This window comes from Abramis brama (assembly GCF_963993115.1).
Source record: "Abramis brama genome assembly, chromosome: 20".
Classification (NCBI taxonomy): domain Eukaryota; kingdom Metazoa; phylum Chordata; class Actinopteri; order Cypriniformes; family Leuciscidae; genus Abramis; species Abramis brama.
The window spans coordinates 25,909,159-25,933,550 of record NC_139982.1 but is presented as its reverse complement, the minus strand read 5'-3'; the positions used below and the strand labels follow the sequence as shown (position 1 = coordinate 25,933,550).

Genomic DNA, 24,392 nt, shown 5'->3' with positions numbered 1-24,392 from the left:
TCACAACACAACCAAATACAGAAACAAGCTGTAAACGTTCACAACACAACCAAATACACAAAAGCGCTGCAAATAACACAGAGCACAACGGAAATGTTTCCAGGGGACCCCAATAAGTGACGAATCTGACTCCTTTAAAGGTCCCGTTCTTCGTGATCCCATGTTTCAAACTTTAGTTAGTGTGTAATGTTGCTGTTAGAGCATAAATAATATCTGTAAAATTATAAAGCTCAAAGTTCAATGCCAAGCGAGATATTTTATTTAACAGAAGTCGCCTACATCGAATGGCTCGTTTGGACTACATCCCTCTACTTCCTTCTTTAATGACGTCACTAGAACCGTTTTTTGACTAACCTCCGCCCACAGGAATGCTCCCTCAACTCTACCGAAATTCGTTTATGTACTTGCGCACTTCTTATAACTTACTGTTTACTCAGCTCTTACGGTGATTTTCTGAAGTAAAACTGACGCTTCATCTTTTGTGTGATGTACAATAAACTTTATTAAACTCATCAGTATATGTTTGATCATCATTCAGACAGCAGACTTAGGCTATTAATAAATAATGGATACATACAAGCAGATGACAAATACGTTATAATAACCGTAATTAAACTACTAAACTATACCTGTTTCATCTCTATAAAGCACTCTGACTCTGTAGGCATTATTGTCCGACTCGAAATGAACACCGTTACTGAGAGTTTCTGATATTATCATCATTCCGTAAGATGAGATTGTCCTGAGAGACTTTTTTTGAAGGCTCAGAAAAACTAGCTGTTTTAGTGTGTGCCCTTTAAATGCAAATAAGCTGCTGCTGGACGACCCAGGGGGCGGAGCTTCCTGGGTCGTCCAGCAGCAGCTTATTTGCATTTAAAGGGCACACACTAAAACAGCTCGTTTTTCTGAGCCCCAAAAAATGAAGCTCCGCCCCCTGGGTCGTCCAGCAGCAGCTTATTTGCATTTAAAGGGCACACACTAAAACAGCTCGTTTTTCTGAGCCCCAAAAAATGACAATTTAAACATGCTGTAAAAAATGATCTGTTGGGTATTTTGAGCTGAAACTTCACATACACACTCTGGGGACATCAGAGACTTATTTTACATCTTGTGAAAAGGGGCATAATACGGGACCTTTAAAAAATGGTTATACTCCATGTAAGTAGCTACTTTTAGTTACATTTAACTCATCTCCAAACCTATATCTGAGCATAAAATGTTGTGTTTAGATCTGTTTACTTTAGTGTTATGTCTATTTTTACTCATTCTTATAGTTATGAATGGATTGTACCCATCAACTGGATGAAAGCAGGGCTGGATGAACGCTTTTGGCTCTTGGAAAAAAATAGTATGAACAAAAATAATTAGCCAATTATTTAGTTTTTATAGTGCCATTTTGTTCTTTCACCAGGCTCTGAATGTGACAAACTCACTATTTTGACCTATATAACATAATAAATGACCTAAAATAATAATCTATTCATAGGTTTTCATAATGATATGAAGACGATTGAAAATGAATGGGTGCTGGTGAATCTGAACATCACAGGATATTACAGAGTGAACTATGACACTGAGAACTGGGAGCGTCTCCTGAGTCAACTAAATGAGAAACATGAGGTAAAGACAGAGACGTGTCATTGAAATCACAGACTCAGTTCTAATTAATAAATCTGACCACATTGTAGCAAATTAGCTCTATATGAAATATCAATAATCAATAATAACTGGTTATAATTGATTATGCATATTTGGATTAGTTAATATAATTAATTTTACTGTCGTAAATTAATATTACAATCAATTAACCTATTTGTCCCATGAACACTCAGGATCAATTGTTTATTAACTCTAAGAAATGTACATTTCCGGGGCATGGGAAATGTCTTTCTTAATTTACAATACTACTAAGAGCAGTAACCAAGATCTAAATGATTAGTGACTCCAGTTATGAGCTTGAGACACGGACAACTTTACGTGTAACATGAACAAGATTTTATTAACTAGTCTAAACACTTAAACTACTCTAACATACACACACATACATGCATACAGTTTACCAAGGGAAAAAGAGCTGAAGCAGAATACAGGAAAGCAAGAAATTATAGTATTGTTTGAAATTCAGCAGATCAACAGCCTTGAGCAAACCATCAGTTTAGTTCTAACATGCCCTTCTTTAAAGGGGTAAGGATACTTAATGTATCAAATAATGAGACTAAGTTTGATACTTGCATGTCTCGCCCATTTGAATTAAACTGCCCTGATGCAATTTGTTGAGGCTCCAGTTGATCTTTGCTGATGATGAGAGAGAACCAGTGGTAGTCAGAGTATCTTTGGTGAATGGAAAGACAAGGCCGCAGCCTGGCACAAGCTTGGTGGGTCCTTGGAGGCTTCTAGTTCAGCATCATCTTCACGTCAGCATTTCAGAAAGGGAGTAAGAGGGAGCTAAAAGCTGATCAGTGACTTTAAAGCGTGAAGATGGCACAACCTCTGGAGGTGCAAGAGCCAATGAGAAGATTTCCCTTTGGAGGGAAATTTTACGACCCTTTGTGTTCTAGCAGGGCATTTGAATATGTACTTTCTTTGGGTGTTTAAGAAAATAATCTTTAAGATTCTTATAATACTAATGCATCACAAAGTTAGCAACATGTAATGTAAATTAACAAATCGGAGACGAAGATTGGATTTTTTAGAGACCAAACATGCCGCACATATAATGTTGGTTAACCATAATATGCAAAGTCTGAAACATTAACCCAATTGAGTTTACAAGAATACAAACGCCACATAAAAGGGAAAATCATGAGATGGGAAAATTAGATACATGTTTACACATTTATCAAGTGGTTATATATAGAATATATATAGGATTAACAGGGTTTTTATTTATCTTCCTCTGCAAGAATTTAAGTGAGAGTCACAGCTCTCAGGACATTCTTTTCGATCGTAAAACTCCGTCTCAGTGTGTGTCCTGTAACAAGACACTGCGTCCTGCCAGTGTGTTAGCTTCATTTGGGGAACGTTTCACAGGCCTTATTTGGGAGAGTGAGTTTGCTGGATTATTCATTAAATAAATGAATAATATGTGTGTGTCTGATTGGTCCAGACGCTACAACATTTATCTCTTTCTTTCTTTTTTAAAGGTCATCCCAGTCATAAACAGAGCTCAGATAGTGGATGATGCATTTAACCTTGCAAGGTAAAAATACATAGAGTAAAATATAGAGAATTAGGTGCAGTTTCTTGAGATATAAAATATAATTGTTGAAAAATATAATATAATGTAATATAATTTTTTATTTGTGTATGCACATTTAAATTAAGTTCCATACTGAATCATAATTTTTTTTGAAGGGCGAAGATAATTCCTGTCACTGTAGCGCTAAAAACTACAAAATACTTAATTGAAGAAAGGGAATATATGCCATGGCAGTCTGCTCTCAACAACCTGGATTATTTCTACCTCATGTTTACACAAACCGATGTCTATGAACTTTTACAGGTCTGTAAAATACTTCACATATATTGAAAAACATTCTTCCTTAGAAAATGTGTATATTGATTCCAGATTAGTGTGAATGTTGAATTTCTTGTTGTAGAACTACACCAAGAAGCAGGTGACCCCACTTTTTGAACATTTCAAGAGTTCATGTCATTTCCTTTTTAATGGGCATATTTTTAGATGTATTGCTTCATTTTTGACTGCATTATAATGATTTATTAATTCAGAATATGATCAACATTGCGTAGGTGGATGTGATCGGGGAATTTGGCTGTTAAAAGTATAACATTTAAAGCCACTTAAATGAACGAAATTACTCAAATAAAGATTCGTTCATTTTGATGAACGAGATCGAACAAGAGAATCAGTAAAATGATCCGAACTTCCCATCACTCAGTCATGACTCATGACTCGTGAGAGCAGGGGGCGGAGCGGGGCGGGGCAGCGGCAGCTCAACAAATCATATAGCCTATTTTGTGAATTGTTCATTACCGGATGGCACGCATTTTGCCGCCCTTACTAAAGTGCCGCTCTAGGCAATTACCTAGTTCGCCTATATGGGCGCGCCGGCCCTGTTTAAAGGGGTGGTATAATGTCCTTTTCACAAGATGTAAAATAAGTCTCTGATGTCCTCAGAGTGTGTATGTGAAGTTTTAGCTCAAAATACCCCACAGATATTCTTATATAGCATGTTAAAATGGTCACTTTTTGAGGGTGAGCAAAAATGCACTTTTTTTTGTCTGTCCCTTTAAATGCAAATGAGCTGCTGCTTCCGCACAGAGGGTGGAGCTACAACAGCTTGTGTCCTGAAAATTTCAAAAACGTTTAGCCTTTTATGTTCAAACCGAAGTCAGAGAAAGATGGAGAGACTCAAGAAGAAGTGACAACATGTTGACAACATTTCTGAATGGTTAGTTGATGAATTTATGTAGCTGATGTGGAGTTAACTATCTTCTAGTCATTGATTAGCATATTCTGTCATGATAATCTATAAATCGTGTTCCTGGGGGCGGGGTTTATGTACATTTTAGGGTTAGTGATGTCACTAGCCCGGGAGGAATCTTGTGTAGTCCTTGCCAGCCGTTTGTTGTAGTCCTTAAAAAGCAATTTCTTTAAAAGAAAATATCTCCCTTTGCTTTGAACTTTGAGCGTCGTAACTTTGCAGATGTTTATGCTGAATCAGCAACATTACACACTAACTAAAGTTAAAAAAATGAAATCATAATCAATCACCCCTTTAATGAAAAAACTAAACATAGGCTGAGACGCAGCCATAAGGGCACTGTGGGTTAAATTCTTTGTGCATTGTAGGAAAGCATGTTTCTGGCTTGTGTGAATGTGGGAGTCTTGAGACAGTAGGGCATGTTTTCCTAGAATGCAGAAAGTATAGGGCAGAAATAAATATTCTTTGTTAAACTGGCAGGACTTGGAGTTAAAGCTTTTTCTGTTTTATCTTTGTTTGGACACTGACGAGCATAAACTGATCTCCAAGGCAGTTCTTCAGTTCTTGCATGACACAGGACTGTTTGCAAGAATTTAGTTCAAGCTTTGACCTGTGGAGGGCAGTAATACGCTCAGCAGCGTCTACACTGCCGGAATCCTACAAGAAGAAGAAGAAGAAGAAGAAGAAGAAGAAGAAGAAGAAGAAGAAGAAGACGCAGCCATATTCTAACTTGGTACCTGTGCAGGTAGCCTAATTTTTTGCTAAATATTTGAAGACTAAAAGCATGCAGTGCAAATGGACACAATCGTGTGCCGTGTTTTTACTCACACTTTCACTTCCATCTGCTTCATATGGTAAGTTGTTTATGGTTTTAAATATTATTCAAATTTTAAAACCTAGTTGTTGGCATAAAAAAAGAAATGGCAGAACAAATATTTAATAATAGCAAGTACATTTCTTACTAAAGTTATTTTTTCATTTCAGTTTTTCTAAAACAAGAAAGATCACTAGCCAGATATAAATCCCAGTTGAGGTGGTGGTGGGGCATTCTGTTACAATGTGCCACGCTATTAGAACTATGCTATTCTTTGATGTTAGTGATGTTATTACCATATAACTTTAATGAATTCTATTGGCAAACCATGAGAGAGAGAGACGACTGTGAGTAAAGACTGCGAGTTGAGCTCAATATTCAGAAATGATTATTTCATGAAATGCAAAACTGACCCGTCTGTTTGTCTCTTGTTCCATGAGAGCGGTGTGTTGTGTTCAGCATTGTGTTTTTCTGAATGTCTGAATGCGTTTCTTCATCTATTTTGCTTTGGCTCACATTGTTTTGAACTATGTTGTAGCCTATATCTGTATTTGCAGTGTGTTCATTGTTGAACTCAAAAAGTTGATTATTTTAATTATTAAAAAATGGCATTAATTTATTTGAATTATGTATTTGAATTGTATTTTATTTACAAAATAATTTAGTTTTTCTAGTATAATTTTTTTTTATTAGATCAGACAACATCTTAAGCTGTCATATGGTTGTTACATTGTGCCCCTCATGTTACAGTGTACCCTATGGGCATGTTGCCACTGTTCACTCATTAGCTTATTTCATTAAAGGTGAACTAAGTAACTTTTTTACCTTAACTGAACAGCTTCGGAGTCACTGGAATGGTTATATTACTTATTTCGGGTTGAATGGTGGTCGTTTCGCACCGGAGGTGTGCCACCTCCGTGAAGTTGGCACCCCATAAAACGAAATCATTTCCAAAACTATGCCATTCGTTTGTGCTGCGTTTGTGCTGATTTGTGCCGCAAAAACCAACATTTGTGCTGGTTTCGTGTTTGAGATATTGAACATTATTTTTTGGGTTGCGTGACGTCACTCTCCACCCCATGTCCTTCAAATCGCTCCAAACCGGTGTCATTCGTTTGTGCTCGGTTTGTGCTGGTTTGTGCCGTTAAAACAAACACTGTATCTGTTTTCCTTTCGCAGATATAACAAATTTAATTCGGGAGCTGTGACGTCACTCTCCACCCCACCTCATCTAAATCGCTCCAAACCGGTGTCGTTCGTTTGTGCTCGATTTGTGCTTGTTTGTGCCGTTAAAACAAACACTGTATCTGTTTTCCTTTCGCAGATATAACAAATTTAATTCGGGAGCTGTGACGTCACTCTCCACCCCACCTCATCTAAATCGCTCCAAACCGGTGTCGTTCGTTTGTGCTCGATTTGTGCTTGTTTGTGCCGTTAAAACAAACACTGTATCTGTTTTCCTTTCGCAGATATAACAAATTTAATTCGGGAGCTGTGACGTCACTCTCCACCCCACCTCATCTAAATCGCTCCAAACCGGTGTCGTTCGTTTGTGCTCGATTTGTGCTGGTTTGTGCCGTTGAAAGAAACAGTGCAACTACGATCCCCTCTTAAACATAAAAAAATAAACTTTTTAAGTAGGCTACAGTTACATAACTGTCCACCCCATATGGTCCAAATCGTTGCAAAACTGTGCCGCTCGTTTGTGCTCGATTTGTGCCGTTACGATGAACATTGTATCTTTTTCCCCTCCTTAGAAATAACACATTGGATTCGGGATAGTGACGTCACTCTCCACCCCATGCCGTCCAAATCGCCCCAAACCGGTGCTTTTTGTTTGTGCTCGATTTGTGCCGTAGAAAGAACCATCATAAATGATTCCATTCTCGGGTTTTAAAATATTAATCACTGAATGTTTGGTCGATTCAAAACGAAAGACATTTATTTCTGTAATGTCAAAGCTGAATTTTCTGTATCATTACTCCAGTTTTCAATGTCACATTATTCTTTAGAAATCGTAAGATGTTGATTTTGTGCTCAATTATTATTGGTGCTCACTGCTCAGTTAAGAAAGGCTCTTATATTTTATCAATGTTTAATACACATTGCTTGTTTTTTTTATTTATGTTTTTGTTTGTGGAAACCGTGAAACCTGAGTGACCTCAGAATGACCTAAAAATATAATTTTAATGTCTAAAAAACCGAAATCTTTCGTTTTGAATCGACCAAACATTCAGTGATTAATATTTTAAAACCCGATGCAGCATAAAAGATTATAATAGATTTTAATGTCTAAAAAACCGAAGCAGCACAAACGAAACTTTTTACAGCACAAACAGGCACTGTAAGCTGTCAAAAGTAGGCCTAATTCAGAAAACTTAAGACACTACACAATTTTTTTAATAATTTTTTTTTATTGGTTATTTTAATTTATTTTAATACAAAATTAAGCATCAGTCACACGTAGCTTACAGCCAGAGTAGTGACAGTAGCCTATACATTACATATCGTAGTGCATTGGTGATTATATAAAGACCAAATGTCAATAGCACAAAATAAAATAAATCTAAAATAAAACATTCCCATATCTAAAGAAGAACGCTGACAGCTGCGGCCCTGTGCAAGCACAAACGAACCGGACAGGTTTGTAGACGAGATGGATGGAGAGCGCGGCTTGCTTGCGTGACGTTACTACTCCTCCAAAGATTTTGTGATGTCTAAAGAATGGAATCATTTATGATGGTTCTTTCTACGGCACAAAACAGCACAAATCGAGCACAAACAAAAAGCACCGGTTTGGGGCGATTTGGACGGCATGGGGTGGAGAGTGACGTCACTGTCCCGAATCCAATGTGTTATTTCTAAGGAGGGGAAAAAGATACAATGTTCATCGTAACGGCACAAATCGAGCACAAACGAGCGGCACAGTTTTGAAACGATTTGGACCATATGGGGTGGACAGTTATGTAACTGTACTTAAAAAGTTTATTTTTTTATGTTTAAGAGGGGATCGTAGTTGCACTGTTTCTTTCAACGGCACAAACCAGCACAAACGAACGACACCGGTTTGGAGCGATTTAGATGAGGTGGGGTGGAGAGTGACGTCACAGCTCCCGAATTAAATGTGTTATATCTGCGAAAGGAAAACAGATACAGTGTTTGTTTTAACGGCACAAACAAGCACAAATCGAGCACAAACGAACGACACCGGTTTGGAGCGATTTAGATGAGGTGGGGTGGAGAGTGACGTCACAGCTCCCGAATTAAATTTGTTATATCTGCGAAAGGAAAACAGATACAGTGTTTGTTTTAACGGCACAAACAAGCACAAACCGAGCACAAACGAATGACACCGGTTTGGAGCGATTTGAAGGACATGGGGTGGAGAGTGACGTCACGCAACCCAAAAAATAATGTTCAATATCTCAAACACGAAACCAGCACAAATGTTGGTTTTTGCGGCACAAATCAGCACAAACGCAGCACAAACGAATGGCATAGTTTTGGAAATGATTTCCTGGCATTTTATGAAGACAAACACACATCCCTTTTCTAAAATTCCAAGGGCCATTTAGAAGAAAGAGACAACAATATATATATTTTTTTTTTACAAAAAATATTTTTATTAACACCATTTATGAATTATGATGATGGCTTGCCACTCTTCTTTAACTGTTTTTCTATTCTCCTGTTAAAGTGCTCCTGCTCACTGATAAAAAAATTAAACATAAAAAAAAATAAAAAAGGACATCCATGGTGAATTTGATCTTGTCACTGTGTGTGTGTGCTGCCCAGAATTAATGTCAGGTGAATGTGGATTGCATCATTTTGCTCCTGATCTTCAAAGTACAATGGCACATGAACTCGTTGGTGGAACACTTTTGGAAAAAGTGTCAAGCCACTTTGATTTCTTTTGGCCTCTGATGATGGACTGAAAATGATATTACAAATATGTCCATGTATGTCTCTGTAAGTCGTTTATTTACTAGACAAGCTATTGGTTTGGAATGCAGAAAGAGATGGGTGTTTAGTTTATACAAGTTTAGACAGAAGAGATTTTGATTTCCTTCAGTAGCTAAAACAAACATACCTTTATGAGATGCAAGTTAAAGAGAACTTGGTAAAGACAGAGAATGATAAAACTCTGGGGGGGGGGGGGGGGGTTTGGGGTACAGTATACTCACTACAAAAAACTAGACTACACCACTGATGATATCTATCTACCGGCTCCAGGTCTGCGGACTCCCACTCTTCCCTCTGCGGAATCGCAAAGGAGATCTAAAAGTTGAACGTGCCATGTCGAGCAAAAAAAAAAAAAAATCCGATGCAGCCATATTCTAACTCGGTACATGTGCAGGCACATTGTGCAGAATATTTGAAGACTAAAAGCATGCAGTGCAAATGGACACAATCTTATGTCCTCATTTTCTTACTCGCACTTTCACTTCCATCTTCAGATGGTAAGTTGTTTAGCCTACATTTTTACATATTATTAGAATTTTAAAACCTAATCTATTTCAAGGAATGAATTTAAGATTAATGAAAATTATCGCGTATAATCTCCATGACCTGAATAGAGCGTTGTGCAGTAGCAGTTGTGGTAGAGCGATGCACAACCTTGTTTTATACGGACACACCTGGGGTTAGTTGTAACACGTGGTTTAAGGTTTCTATGCTAGCATGAAAAAACGCTTGACCCATTTACTTGTTGCCATTTCAACACTATATGCAAAATGCATTAAAAAAGGTATGGCAGAACAAATATTTAATAATAGGAAGTAGCCTACATTTCTGACTAAAGTTATTTTTAAGTTACGTAATTCTGTTACAATGTGCCACGCTATTAGCAGGGACGTGCAGAGAGTTCCTCAGGGGCAGAGGCTCAAATGTAAAAAAAGGGCCATATGCTCATAAAGGTTGCATTTATTTGATAAAAAAAAAAAAAAAAAAAAAAAAATATAATATTGTGAAATATTACTACAATTTAAAATAATTGTTTTCTATTTTAATATATTTTTTCAGGATTCTGAGTTTAAAAAGTAAAAAAAAGAACAGCATTTGTTTAAAACAGAAATCAATACTTTTGTACCAATATACAGACGTTCAAAAGTTTGGGGTCAGTAATTTTCTTTCTTTCTTGAAAATATAAATAAATAAATACATACTTATTCATCAAGGATGTGTTACATTGATAAAAAGTGATAGTAAAGAATTTCTATTTTAATTAAATGCGTTTCTTGTTTTACTTTTTATTCATCGATGAATCCTGAAAAAAGCATCACAGGTTCCGTAAAAACATTAAGCAGCACAACTGTTTCCAACATTGATAATAAATCAGCATATTAGAATGATTTCTGAAGGATCATGTGACTCTGAAGACTGGAGTAATTATACTGAATATTCAGCTTTGCATCACATAAATAAATACAATTTTAAAGTAGCCTATATTAAAATAGAAAACCATTATTTTAAATTGTAATATTTCTTTCATGTATTTTTGATCAAATAAATGCAGGCTTGATGTGCAATAAGATACCACTTTAAAAAACATCAAAAATAGTAATGTGTCCAACTTTTTGACCGCTACATAGGCTACTATTATATATATACACTATTGCTGCATAATAATAAACATTTTTAAAATAATAAAGTCCTTTCACGTCACCATTTCGCGTGTTGTTGTCAGCCTACACTTCACATAATAGGCCTGTAGGTGGCGCCTGGGCTTCATTTAACCAACTATGATAGTTTGATCAAATGGTAAACGGTGCGTACAAGTGACTTGAATACTACGAGTAAGTACCATTAATGCTACTTTTGGTGCTGGTTTTGTGCAGTGCTTTGTAATCAATTAACATCATTGTTTCAACGACACAGATTCAGATCGCTTCATAAATGTAAATTTGTCTGTCCATGTAATTTTCAGACGATTTATGAATGACCTGAAAAATTACCATTGACTAAAATAAACAACTCCACTTCACATTGTCCAATGAAAATTGAACTTGTTGTGCCAGATGATGATTGGTCGGTGTTAAACATGACAAACAGGCATCAATGAATTATGTAATATTTTAAAATATGTAATATGTGGATTTTCAGTTGAATCGACACACTACCTTGAAAAAAAAGTTTGGTTAATTAAAAAAAATTGTTTGGTTTATTTTTTTCCTGCCATTGAGCCATACGCTCACTGAAAAAACCACAGTGTCTTCATTCTCTTTTTTTAATGAACAAGACCATATATTTGTACTAGACATGTAAAAAAAAAAAAAAAACTAAAAAAACTAAAAAAAAACCCTCACAAGCTGAGTCAAGTCAAAAAGTTGTGCCCCGCTCCCATATCATTTTCATGCTGATTGAAAGTGGAAGTCAATGCCAAGATTCCAAGGCTTATGTTTAAAAGTAAAAGTAAATATAGGATGTAGCTTAACATTTTTATTGTATACAGTCTCATATACTATGGTAGAAATCAAGAATCAAATAATCAATAATCAACAATTATCCATTGTAATCACCAATAATACATTTGTTTTTCAGGTTCTCACTCTTTGTGGTTGCTTTCAACTTACATTCACGGAAAAACACAATTTCCTAAATTTAGTAGCACAACAACTTTGGATGACATCACAGTTGGATACTATGATTCAAAGACATATTTTCCAAGAGGGAATACAACGAATGAGGATGATGTGGTTGATTCAGATTACATGAAGGGTATAAGTGACTACATGTATAACTCCTTTTTGAGAAGAGCCGCACTGTTAAGGCAAGACAGCCAAAATGACAGTAAGTATCTGGCTCAATGACATCTATTAATCTATTTAAAAATGCTATTCATACTGTACATATTCAATTGCTTAAATACATCTTTATGATGAGCATATTTTTAATGTTTGATTTTAAATTGATTGGTTTTTTTTAACCCCACCCCCAAAAAAGTGATATGAATTAATTATATTTATAAAAATGTTTTTGAAAATTATTCAGATGTGTACAAACACAAAGGAATTATGTTTTATTTACAAAGACAATTTTAGAGTTATCATATATATATATATATATATATATAAATATTTAAAATGGTTTGCCAAACAAAGAGTGTAAGATGAAGCAGGCCAATACTTGACCATCTCCCATTCTCCCTCATATTTCCCTCACAGGTCTTGATGTTTACCAGACACTGGTTGTGTGTGAGCTGCTGGACTCCGACAAGCCTGGAAAGATGATTGTTACAGATGCTGCCAGAGGCTCCACCACAGATGAACTGCGTTACATTAACAACACATTTACTTATACTGTGACTGAAAATATTAAACAAGAACTGATCAAACCTGACCTGGAAGAATTTAAGCAGGAATTTACAAATACCTTTTACCCAGTTTGTATAACAACTCTCAAGAATTACCTCAAAAAGAGAAGAGATCAAATTAACAGAAAAAGTACGTACTCAAGGACATATCTAAATTCCCTAAATTTGTTTTACAAATGTAACGGTTTAGCGTAAATCCTCAGGATTAAAAATAAACCCATGTATTTATACATGTAAAACGTTCTCTGAATCACCTCTTGTATGTTTTTTCTTGTTTTTTTCTTCTCATACAGTAAAGCCCAATATCACACTCACTCAGAAAGCAATCTCAGATTCTGGAGGGTTTCGTGTGAGTTGTTTGGCAACAGGATTTTACCCTCGTCACATCAACCTGACCCTGTTCAGAGATGGACAGCCTGTATCTGATCATGAGATCACTGGAGGAGATCTGCTGCCCAATGGTGACGGGACGTACCAGATGAGGAAGAGTCTGGAGATCAGTGCAGACAAACACAAATACAGCTGCTCTGCCACACACCTCAGTCTGGACAACAAACTGGACGTCACTTTAGGTAATGAGGTGTGAAAATGTAAAATATACTACAGAACTGTCTTTCTAATCTGACAGCTTTAACATGTTTGTTTCAGAATTTGATCCTGGTGAACCATTTAAATCAGTGATTCTCCCAGTGCTGATAGTTTTGGCTCTGCTGTTGGTGTTTGGGACTGGAGCCGTCATATATAAATACAAGAGCAGACGAGCAGGTAGGATCTACAAATTAAAATGAGTCTGCCAGATGTGATAGACATGATGCAAAATATAAAACCAATATATATATATTTTATGATACCATTGTCATTAAAAAAAATATCTTTTTTTAATGTTCTAGCTTCATCTAAAAGTGAATATTCTGCTGCTACGAGTGAGTATTTAGTTTTCAATACCTCATAACATTTTCTGTTCACTTATTAAAATGAAAATGAAAATTTATTTTGTTTTCAGGATCTGAAGAGAGTGTAGAAAAACCACCAATGCATAAACCACAGCAGGAAGTCACGGAGATGTGAAACATCTTTAAACAAGTAAATGAATGATACATAATTGTGTTTTCGATACATATTTTTTTAAAGATTGTACTTTATATGTTTGTGTTTTAAACATCTTTAGTGATCCAATATCTCGGATTTTATTCTGTAAAATCAATGTTTGCTAAAACACACTGTAAGGCTCGCGCTCGATGTTACAGTCTTTTCTCGAGGCAAAGTATTTTTTGATTAAATGCAATACATTTGAATAAGTATTCTCTCGTTATTTCATCTGACTCCATAAATGAAAAGGCTTTAATGATATCTGTGGATCATTAATTATGAGCGAATGTTTGACTACTCCTTTTAACTCTGATGAAAATAATGCCAAAGTCGGTTAGAATAATCAAATGTAACAATTTATTATGTCAAGTAAATGTACCATGCCAATTTCATAATCAATTCAAAGATAATCGATACAAAACATCAAATGCTCTGGAATAGAGAGAAGATGCAAACTCAACATTAGGATAATATACATGAGGTCGGAGAGGTCTCACTCTCAAGTGAGACCGAAAGAGACCATTTGCTTAGAGACCACCTTCCTTTGGGTGTCAGTTATCCCTAAACTCTTAAAAACCTTATTTCCTTTTGTTTTACTTATTTGGAAATGAGACATTTGTACCAGTCGCACTGAGACATTTTAAATGATACCAAACATGAAAAATACTCTGTGATAATCATTCACATTAAACTATACATTTACAGGGAATTAAATGTAGATTAGGATGACTCGGAGGTGAGACTTTCGTCTCGATAGTGCACGAGGGCTAGCTCAAATGTTCATTTCCAGAGAGGTCCTTTGTCCTCTCAGGGTCTGGTCGCTCTTCAACCAGACTGTCCGGCATTTTGTAATTTCTCAATTCTTACAACACTGTCACAGACTGACATCTGTCTGGAGGATCAGACACGTTTAAAACATGTCCACATATCTACATTGCACTTTTATATTAGTTTTAGTGTTATATTAATATGTGTTTTATTAATACTTAATACAATATTAATGTGTTAGGGGGGTAACAGTTTAGGACCCAAGGACCAGATGTTTGAAAGAAGACCAGGAGTCAGAATTATAATAAATTGAAGAAAAGTTTTACTGAAGACAGTCTGCAGTTTCATCAGCAGAATCTGCTTCAAGACTCACACAGGAGTTCGTAGGCCGCCCCGCTTACAGTTACAAAGATCACAGCAGTTATACCCTTCACCAAGGTCTAAGCTACGTCCTTGCTTCAGGTTGCAGTTTCTGATTGGCTAAGAAATAGATAAACATAGTAATTTTCCACACATATACAGATAGACTGAAGCATATCTCCATCGATTATGCGGCTGACACTCGGACCCTGAAGTTAGGCACGTCGTGATCTTCCAGGTCGCAGATTTGGGTTGCTGGGCGCCAACATGTCCTGAACAACAACTCAGTCAATCTCCCATAATGCCAGTGCTTCCTTAACCTGTAACCAAGAAGAATAACTCACACACCTGAGAAAGGTTCCCTTAAACTATAGACTTCAATGACCCCTGTGACTTATAGTTGTCAGGGTACCCTAGAAAAACAGCAGTATGTATTGACACATGTTGAGGACCTTAACAAAACAAAACATCTTTCCATATTTCATTTCTGGAAGTCGGGCTAAATAAGCAAGCGCTGTTACTGCATTCAGATATCAAATACAGACATTAGAGAATACATGAAAAGGACATTTCAGTGATCACACTGGCAACTTCTATAACAAAGTAAAATCTCACAAGCCTAGAGATGTCATTCAACTCGTGATATTTAGAAGGAAAAATATTGATTAATACCTTGATTATAATCACTCATTACATATACATTGAAGCAGCAGTGGATTCCAAAATCCACCCCTTTCAAGTGTTTCTAATGTGTCTGTGTCCTTTTTAACTTGTTTGTTTCAGAATTTGATCATGGAGAACCATTTAAATCAGTGATTCCCTCATTGCTGATAGTTTTGGCTCTGCTTTTGGTGTTTGTAACAGGAGTTGTCATATATAAGAGACGAGCAGGACAACAGCCGAAATAATCAGTAGCACCTGTACACGAGATCCAGGGGGCGGAGTTGGATCCAGATCTAAGGGGTGGAGATTGGTAGGTTTAGGGGTGGGTTTAGGGATCAGGGGGTGGAGATGGGTAGGTTTAGGTATGTAAGGTGGATTTTGTGTTCTGCAGTGAGGACCATCTCAAAATAATGCTAAATCATTCAGTGAGCCTATAGATGTGATGCTTAAGATAAATATGAATATATTTTAATTTATATTAAGTATGTTAATTATATTTTTTCACGTTATACAGTGTCTTCATTAAACTGTCATTATTCTGCTGCTTCTAGTGAGTACCGGTATGTTATTTTTGTTTATTTTTTACCAAAAGTCAATGTCTTATGACCTAGTTTCTGTCTAATGAGTGAAATCTTCAGTAGCCTGCTGTTGTTTACAGTCCAAATCATAAGTAAATGACAAATGAGAAAACTGGTTAATGAAGTTAATGATTGAATTTGTATAGGCCTACTTAAATTCTAAATCTAAAAAAAGTATGTTATATTTTATTTTTCAGAATCTGAAGAAAACATGGAAACAGCATCCTGAAGTTAATGTCATTTGCACATTTTTTTTTTTTAGCTTGAATGAAAGAAATGTGTTCAGATAACTAAAAAATGACCTCAAAAATAACATTGACCTCATTACAGTCTTTCATCTTCACTGTATGTTAAACCGGGTTCACACTGTACGATTGAATAGTCTTTTACAACTGTTGATTGTCAGACTTTACCAACATGATCGCCGCTGTAAGCCATGTCACACTGGATCCCAGTTATCATTAAATGTCAGAATGTACGGCCATTCAAGATCCGCTAAAAACAGAAACGCAAAAGAAGACTTGTCTGGAGTTCATCAATACGAGACACGTTCAGTGACCTGCATTTACATGCGGGATAGAAAAGGTGGCTAGTACACAAAAACTGCAGGACTGTGTGTGAAACTCTGCTTCTGACACTGCCAGAATTTCGTCTTAGATAATGTGACGTTTCCTTTTTTCCTGTTTTCTTTGTACAGAAATGGCATGTTAAGCTAAAATGCCACAATTTTCAGCTAAAATGGGCTGCATACACACACACGTTTACACAGAAGTTACACAGAAATTGATGTTCTAATCTTTAACCATGTTTGACAAATATTTGACAAGCATACACACATACATGCACACAAAAGACACTAATGCACAGAAACACACACCTATACAACATGATCAGTTAATTTTTAATTGCATTTTTTAATGAAATATTTGTTCAACTTTCTATTTAATGAAATACATTTATAGTTTTACTATGACACGCTAAAGCCAATAGTGTCAATTTACTGTTACAAATAAAATGATTTAAGCAGAAATTACCTACTTTTATATTGGCCCATTTTACCTGAATGTTGTGCTGTGGCTCAAGAAGGTACGTGCTGAAACCAATGCTAATTTATAAAAATATCATTAGATCTCATTCATAGCTTATTTGATGGTATTATAAGTAATTTACCAAAACATGGACCATTTTAGCTGACTTCACCCCTGTTTTTCTTTTATTTTTTACAGTAATCATTAAAACATATTTTATGAGTTGATTTATGATCTCTAAAGGTGACAAATATAATATAATTATTATATAATTTAATTCGTATAAAGCATGCCACCTATTTTTTATTTATCATGGTTTACACTTGCTATTAATCTCAGTTACTTTTCCCCAATTAAAATGTTCTCGTAATTTACTCACTTTCAAGTTGTTCCAAACCTGTTTGACTATTTATTCTGTCTAACACAAAAGAAGATATTTTTTCCTCTTCTTTGTTTTTCTTCTTCTTTTTCCATTCTAAATCATTAAATAATAAACTAGACCATATTTATTATTTATGTCTATGGTCTTCACTCCCTGCTATACAGAACTTATGCTGACACCTGGTGGTGTGGATGCAGCATCACCCAACGCTTCCAGCAATCATCAACTAACATCAATCCTCTTCATGGACAATAAATCACCTTTCATTAGGTTACTGATATGAAGGGACCCTTACGAAAAATAATTGTATTCAGGTGTGTTGTTAGTATACTTTCTTTTAAACTAAAAATAAGAAAGTATACTTTCTACTTTTTATATAGGCTATCCTACTTCACAGAAATATACAAAAATTGCACATAAGTACACTTAACTTATACTGACAGAAATGTCCTAGTATATTTGAACTATACATGTACTTAATATTTTGATTGAGATATTTTCTACTTAAAAGTATAATTAAGTATTCTAAGTATACTTGCCATGTACTGTAGTTGTAGGCCATTTAATCTTTTGATTGAGTAGCCTATTAATACTTTTTCACAGTTTTACACTGTCTTGTAAACCTACATATTTTAAAAGATTTATAAGGAAAACAGATTTGTTCATAATTCTGAGAATCTGAATTTTTGTGTAGGCTAGTTCACTGGTCTACTGATCACTGATCTGTTTTCTTTAGTGTTATGTCTATTTCTACTCATTCTTATAGTTATGAATGGATTATACCCATCAACTGGATGAAGGCAGGGGTGGAGCAGTCACGCTTTTGGCTCTTGGAAAAAACTGGTATGAACAAAAATAATTAGCCAATTATTTTGTTTTTATGGTGGCATTTTGTTCTTTTACCAGGCTCTGAATGGGACAAACTCACTATTTTGACCTATATAACATAATAAATGACCTAAAATAATAATCTATTCGTAGGCTAAAGCAAATATAAAATGGGTGTCTGAAAACCAATGAGAAATCACAGACTGGCTGGTGGCTGAATCTGCTTAAAAATATATGACACTGTATATATAGTATACACTGTATTATATATATGATATATAAAAAAACATAAAACATTTTTGGTCAACCAAAAAACATAACCAGGTGGACTGTGTATACTGAGAAAAAACAACAACAAAAAACAACAACAACAAAAAAACTTTTAAAGTACTTCAATGTTTATCCAGTTAATCTGAATTGTTTGTTAAATAAAAATTTGCTCTGTAATAAAATAAATACTGTGAGTAAAACATTATTGCAGAACCACAAAGAGATTATCATATAGGCTATACTGCACATTCCTGTACCATGGAATACAAAAAGAATCTTAAATATTTCTACAAGAGCCTTAGGGACCTCATGTTTGCAACTATTCTTTCTTGTAAACATGTTGCATTTTATGCTTACATTTTGTTATCCTCCTAGAGCAGAGACGATCCACACTGTAAAGTTCTACAATACTGTAAAACAGTAGCATTGCCTGTGAACTCTGGTTGTGTTTGTAGCTAATGCCTGAATAATGACTTCATGCTTGTGCGGACAGGTGACAACAGCGCATGTGTGGTTTAACGCTCAAATAGAATGGAATGAGGAAAATGAATTATGCTTGCTGGCATTTAGACAGGAAACTAAAGAATAATTTCTTTCGTATTCGGCGGCAACACTCGATAAACAACGTATAAGTTGTAACATTTTGAGAGATACTAGTTTAAAAATGTGCACATCATTTTCTAAAACATGAGAGACTGAAACAATGCTGGGAATATGGATAGACATTCTCGTGTTACTTGTACTTTTACCTCCAACATTTGCTTCAAATGGTAAGTTTCAAAAGGTTATGAATTGTTAAAACGTAGGCATAATGCTATTCAATTAATGAAATTCAAGATGTTATCTCGCTACTGATCTTCATAGAGCATTACTCATGTATGCTGAAAGCTTGACAAGTCATATCATTCAAGAACCATGTTTTAAACTGTATATTCTAGATGGAGTAGATGGAGAAATAGATAGAAAATCACTACTTATTGTTAAAACAACAACAACCGTGTTGTGTTTCAGGTTCAGGTTCTCACTCTTTGTGGTTGCTTTCAACTTACATTCATGGTAAAACACAATTCCCTGAATTTAGTTACACAACAACTTTGGATGACATCACAGTTGGATACTATGATTCAAAGACATATTTTCCAAGAGGGAATACGACGAATGAGGATGATGTGGTTAATTCAGATGACATAAAGGGTATAAGTGACTACATGTATAACTCCTTTTTGAGAAGAGCCGCACTGTTAGGGCGAGACAGCCAAAAAGACAGTAAGTATCCTCACACGAATACACATAATGACGTGAGCCAATGACGTGACGCAATTCTTTTGTCTTGCTGTATTAATCAAATTATACATACAATCTATGATAAGCAAATTTAGAATTTCTTAAAATGTATTTTAATATATTTGGAGGCGTAAAGTTGATTTGTGATTATTTAACCTTTCCTTGAAAAGACTAGGCCAGTCTATGACAATCTTCTCCCTCATTTCCCTCACAGGTCTTGATGTTTATCAGACACTGGTTGTGTGTGAGCTGCTGGACCTCAACAATTCTGGAAAGATGCTGACAAAAGATGCGGCCAGAGGCTGCACCACAGATGAGATCTGTTACTTTAACAACACATTTACTTATAAAGTGATTTTAAATATTTCACAAGATGTTCTCAAACCTCACCTGGAAGAATTTAAACAAAAATATATGAAGTTCTATCAACCAGTTTGTATTAGTACCCTCAAGTATTACCTACAAAAGAGACAAAATGAAGTTAATAGAAAGGGTGAGTACTCAAGGGCGCTTCTTATGACAAACATTTTAGCTGATGTAAACTGCGTTAAAAGTGCCTGTTTTAAAAGTTTCTGTTTTATGATGACCATGGAATTCTTTTTATATCTGCAATTATAAAGTCCATATGTTTAAAAAAAATCTAGCAGGCTCTGAAATAATCTTCTAAAATCTTCACATTAACAAGTCAAAAGTTCTTTGATGTGGAGTAAAATAACCTCTCTTTTTTTGTTTCCACAGCAGCACCAAAAATCAGATTCATTCAGAAAGCAAACTCAGACTCTGGAGGGTTTCGTGTGAGTTGTTTGGCAACAGGATTTTACCCTCGTCACATCAACCTGACCCTGTTCAGAGATGGACAGCCTGTATCTGATCATGAGATCACTGGAGGAGATCTGCTGCCCAATGGTGACGGGACGTACCAGATGAGGAAGAGTCTGGAGATCAGTGCAGACAAACACAAATACAGCTGCTCTGTTACACACCTCAGTCTGGACAACAAACTGATCATTGAGTTAGGTAATGAGCTTTTACAGAAATAGAAAGTATCAGATAAAATCTTAATGTTTTGATTTGATTCTAAATGCTTCCTCTTTTAGAAGATGAACCTTCCAGACGTCACATAGAAGTTGCTGTTGCTGTTGCTGTTGTTGTCCTGATGTTGGTGATATGTGTGATTGTGGCAGTCATAAGGCTTAGAAGGCCAAGAGGTAATAATGTTATATAGAAATCTGAAGTCTATGATCAACTGATCAAACAGCTCCTGGGACGAAGCAACTTCCCTACTACACCGATCATTGAGAGGGCCCACCGCTCTCCGTCTGTCCGACAGAGTGACAGAGCCAGTCCCAGGTCAATCATGATCAGACTGCTTAACTTCCAGGATAAGGTAAAAATCCTTCGCCTTGCTAGGGAGAAAAAGAAGTTGGAATATAGCGAGAGTCGCATTTTCATCTATCCAGACTTCAGTGCCGATTTGACGAGGAGACGCCGGAACTTTGATCCTGTCAAACGTAAGCTCCGTGAACTCAATATGAAGTACTTTCTTCGGTATCCTTGTACGCTGTGTGTTATTGTTGATGACAAACAACAGCGTTTCAGCTGCCACAAAGACGCTGAAGCTGTCTTCATGTCCACTTCAACTTCTCCATAAGTTACCTGATGAGGTGGCCAATGCCAATGACCTAGCTGTTGCACACGAGCATATCAGCAGTTACTGCAGAACAGCAAATGAACTTTTTTTTTCTCTCTCTTTGTAATATGTGACAACGCTACTGTAAAGTTTCTTGAGGTCTTGTTGACACTCTTCTAGTGTTATAGATAGATGTTGTTAGATGCAACAGGTGACTGGTTTCAGTTGTTGTTTGTTTACATCCTGCTGTTGCAAGCAATTTTTATTTTTTTTCTCTCTTTCTCTTCACAATATGTGACAACTCGACTGTATAGTTTCTTGAGGTGTTATTGACACTCTTCTTGTGTTATAGTTTGATGCAACAGGTGATTGCTTTCAGTTGTTGTTGTTTACATCCTGCTGTCGCAAACTGACTGTGTCATGGTTTTTCTTCTTTTTTCTCTCTCTCCTCGTGTGGTATAGCCTTCTAGCGTATGATTAATATTGCCCCTTACCGACTTTAAATGCTGCCTGTGAAGTACCCCTTTTTTTATTCTCTCTGTTTGAGCTTCACTTTCCATTATTTCACACTAATGCAGAGCCTTGAGTTTAATAGATGTTCTTTACCCGCATAGTGTTGTTTACTCACAGAAATACTCCGGAACATGGTGTCTGGGGTTGCTGGGTCTTTCTTGAAGGGTGTTGTTTTTTTGTGTTTATTTTTGTATGTGGGTTTATGTGATGTGTGTTTTTGTTTTATTGTATCAAATGAATCTTGCAACCTCTATAATTTTGCATTACCTTTTTGGATCTAACTACTTATTTTTGAGCAGTGACAGTAGTAACATTACCAGTATTTGCTTTCTGAATGAATGATGCTAAATGAATAAAAATTGTGCATTTGAATATTAGTAGTCTTATCCCTAAAATTGACTTACTTTGTGCATGGGTTGTATTATATAAACCTAACATCATTACTCTTTCTGAAACATGGCTTAATAGTAATATACCAGATACTGAAATTATTTTTTTGTTGTTCACTGCTAGTTGTATCTCTTTGTTGATTCTAAGCTTTGCTGCTGTTCAGGTGTAACTGATCTAGTAAACTTTCAAATTGTTTTGTTGTTAACTTCTAAACATTGCTACATTGAAGTAGAGACATTTTATTTCTGTTGTGAAACCAACTGTTAAAACTGAATCTCTGTTTTTCCTGTAAATATTGTAAATATACTTAAACTGGCAGTTCTAGGGAGTGGGTGCCCTTTTTATTATTTTGTAACTCTTTTCTCCTGTTTAAAGTAGAGAGGGAGTCAGGGAATTATTTTGTTGTTTATTTCCTTTTATTTTCCATAAAGTAAGTGTAGAAGTTTGTCCCTATAGTTAGAGGCATTTTGGTTTATGTACTTTCTTTGGGCTATATTTCAATTATAATTCAATTAATTTATCAATTTAAAAGTGAGCAATCTGAGAACATGACAAATGTCTCAAAACAAAACCTGTTTGCACTTTCATCCATCTGAAATGTGACATATAGTCTGACTAATAATAAGTCAATATTAAGAATTACAATGTGTAGCTTATACACTTTAAAAATACTATTGTGCATGTTAGTGTTGTAATAAATACGGATGTGCTTGTTAGCAAATATAGGCTACATTAAAGATTTTGGTCTTTTGTTTTATGCAATCTTTTATCACATATTAAAACATTATTTTAGTAATCTCACATGTTTCACACAGAGCCATATCCTCAGACACCATGTTACTCAATTATTTGTATACATTATATTGTATACATATTGTTTTTAAAATATCATTGCAAATGTCTGCACTCACTGCTGTTCCTTTCACGGCATGTTGTCACCTAGTCTATATTTCGATTTATGATCAAATCAAGATTGTGGAGAAGTTGAAATTGTGCAGAAGTTGTGCAAAGGAAATGTCATTTCCTTCTTTTTAATGGGCATATTTTTAGATTTATTGCTTCATTGTCATCTTTCTGGAGTATATGAATGTAAAAATATGTTTGGCAAATTTTTATGCTTGTTTTAAATTATTTTGAGTCATATTGAGGCCCCCTTAGAAGTTTGCAGAGGCCCCCGGCCCCCTTAGTTGAGAACAACTGTATTAATGGCTCATATTTCCTGTAAAACATCTGACAGTCAACCTGCTCTGATTGTTTAATGGAGCATCTTCTACATTACACAGACAAATTCTTTACTTTTAAAATACTTTCATGTTTATCAATTAATTTTTGTATTTTTTTTTGTTCTGTAATAAAATAAATAAACATTGCGAGTAAAGCAGTCTATGATGAACCAATACACATCCTAAATGATCTGCAAATTTACTACTGACTCTCCTGATTCGGATGGTTGTACCGGAAGTCCTGCATAGGAAGTTCGAATCATTTTACTGTTCGTTCTCGTTCATCAAAATAAACAAATCTTTATTCGTGTCATTTCGTTCATTTAAGTGTCTTTAAATATTATACTTTTTAACAGCCAAAACACATCCCCAAACACATCCCACCTACGCAATCTTTCCTTTGTCACGTGACAGATGCAATGAACGGATCTTGCATGAATGACCCATCACACTAGCCTACCATCACCCCTGTTCAAATTTAAAGGGGTGGTATAATGCCCTTTTCACAAGATGTAAAATAAGTTCTCAGAGTGTGTATAGCTTATATAGCATGTTAAAATTGTCACTTTTTGAGGGTGAGCAAAAACGCACGTTTTTTTTGTCTGTCCCTTTAAATGCAAATGAGCTGCTGCTCCCGGCACAGAGGGTGGAGCTACAACAGCGTGTGTCCTGAAAATTTCAATAGGCTTAGCCTTTTATGTTCAACCAGATTCAGAGAAAGATGGAGAGACTCAAGAAGAAGTGACAACATGTTGACAACATTTCTGAATGGTTAGTTGATGAATTTATGCAGCTTATAGTTATCTTCTAGTCAT

General features: G+C 35.6%; 2 protein-coding genes across 5 annotated transcripts; both read left to right on the top strand.

The window, feature by feature from the left end:
* Positions 1-5,090: 5,090 nt before the first annotated feature.
* On the top strand, positions 5,091-17,561 carry LOC311071257 (major histocompatibility complex class I-related gene protein-like). Of its 4 annotated transcripts, XR_014603800.1 has the most exons (9): positions 5,118-5,299; positions 11,800-12,048; positions 12,423-12,701; positions 12,865-13,143; positions 13,220-13,336; positions 13,462-13,494; positions 13,575-13,654; positions 15,966-16,011; positions 16,227-17,561. XR_014603800.1 is itself a non-coding variant. In XM_084095548.1 (7 exons), the coding sequence occupies exons 2-7, from the start codon at positions 11,970-11,972 to the stop codon at positions 13,637-13,639; spliced, it is 852 nt and encodes a 283-aa protein (XP_083951674.1). In that variant the 5' UTR covers positions 5,091-5,190; positions 11,800-11,969; the 3' UTR covers positions 13,640-13,869. The 4 variants fall into 4 exon arrangements, 3 of the variants coding, with proteins under 3 accessions (XP_083951674.1, XP_083951672.1, XP_083951673.1); XM_084095548.1 differs by lacking the exons at positions 15,966-16,011; positions 16,227-17,561 and having other exon boundaries at positions 5,091-5,190; positions 13,575-13,869; XM_084095546.1 differs by lacking the exons at positions 15,966-16,011; positions 16,227-17,561 and having other exon boundaries at positions 5,112-5,299; positions 13,575-13,869.
* A 1,528-nt stretch (positions 17,562-19,089) lies between these two features.
* LOC311071013 (major histocompatibility complex class I-related gene protein-like) lies at positions 19,090-21,182 on the top strand (the record flags this gene model as incomplete). Its single annotated transcript, XM_084095225.1, has 6 exons — positions 19,090-19,307; positions 19,549-19,803; positions 20,036-20,314; positions 20,560-20,838; positions 20,919-20,979; positions 21,080-21,182. The coding sequence occupies exons 1-6, from the start codon at positions 19,241-19,243 to the stop codon at positions 21,180-21,182; spliced, it is 1,044 nt and encodes a 347-aa protein (XP_083951351.1). The 5' UTR covers positions 19,090-19,240.
* Positions 21,183-24,392: the final 3,210 nt, after the last annotated feature.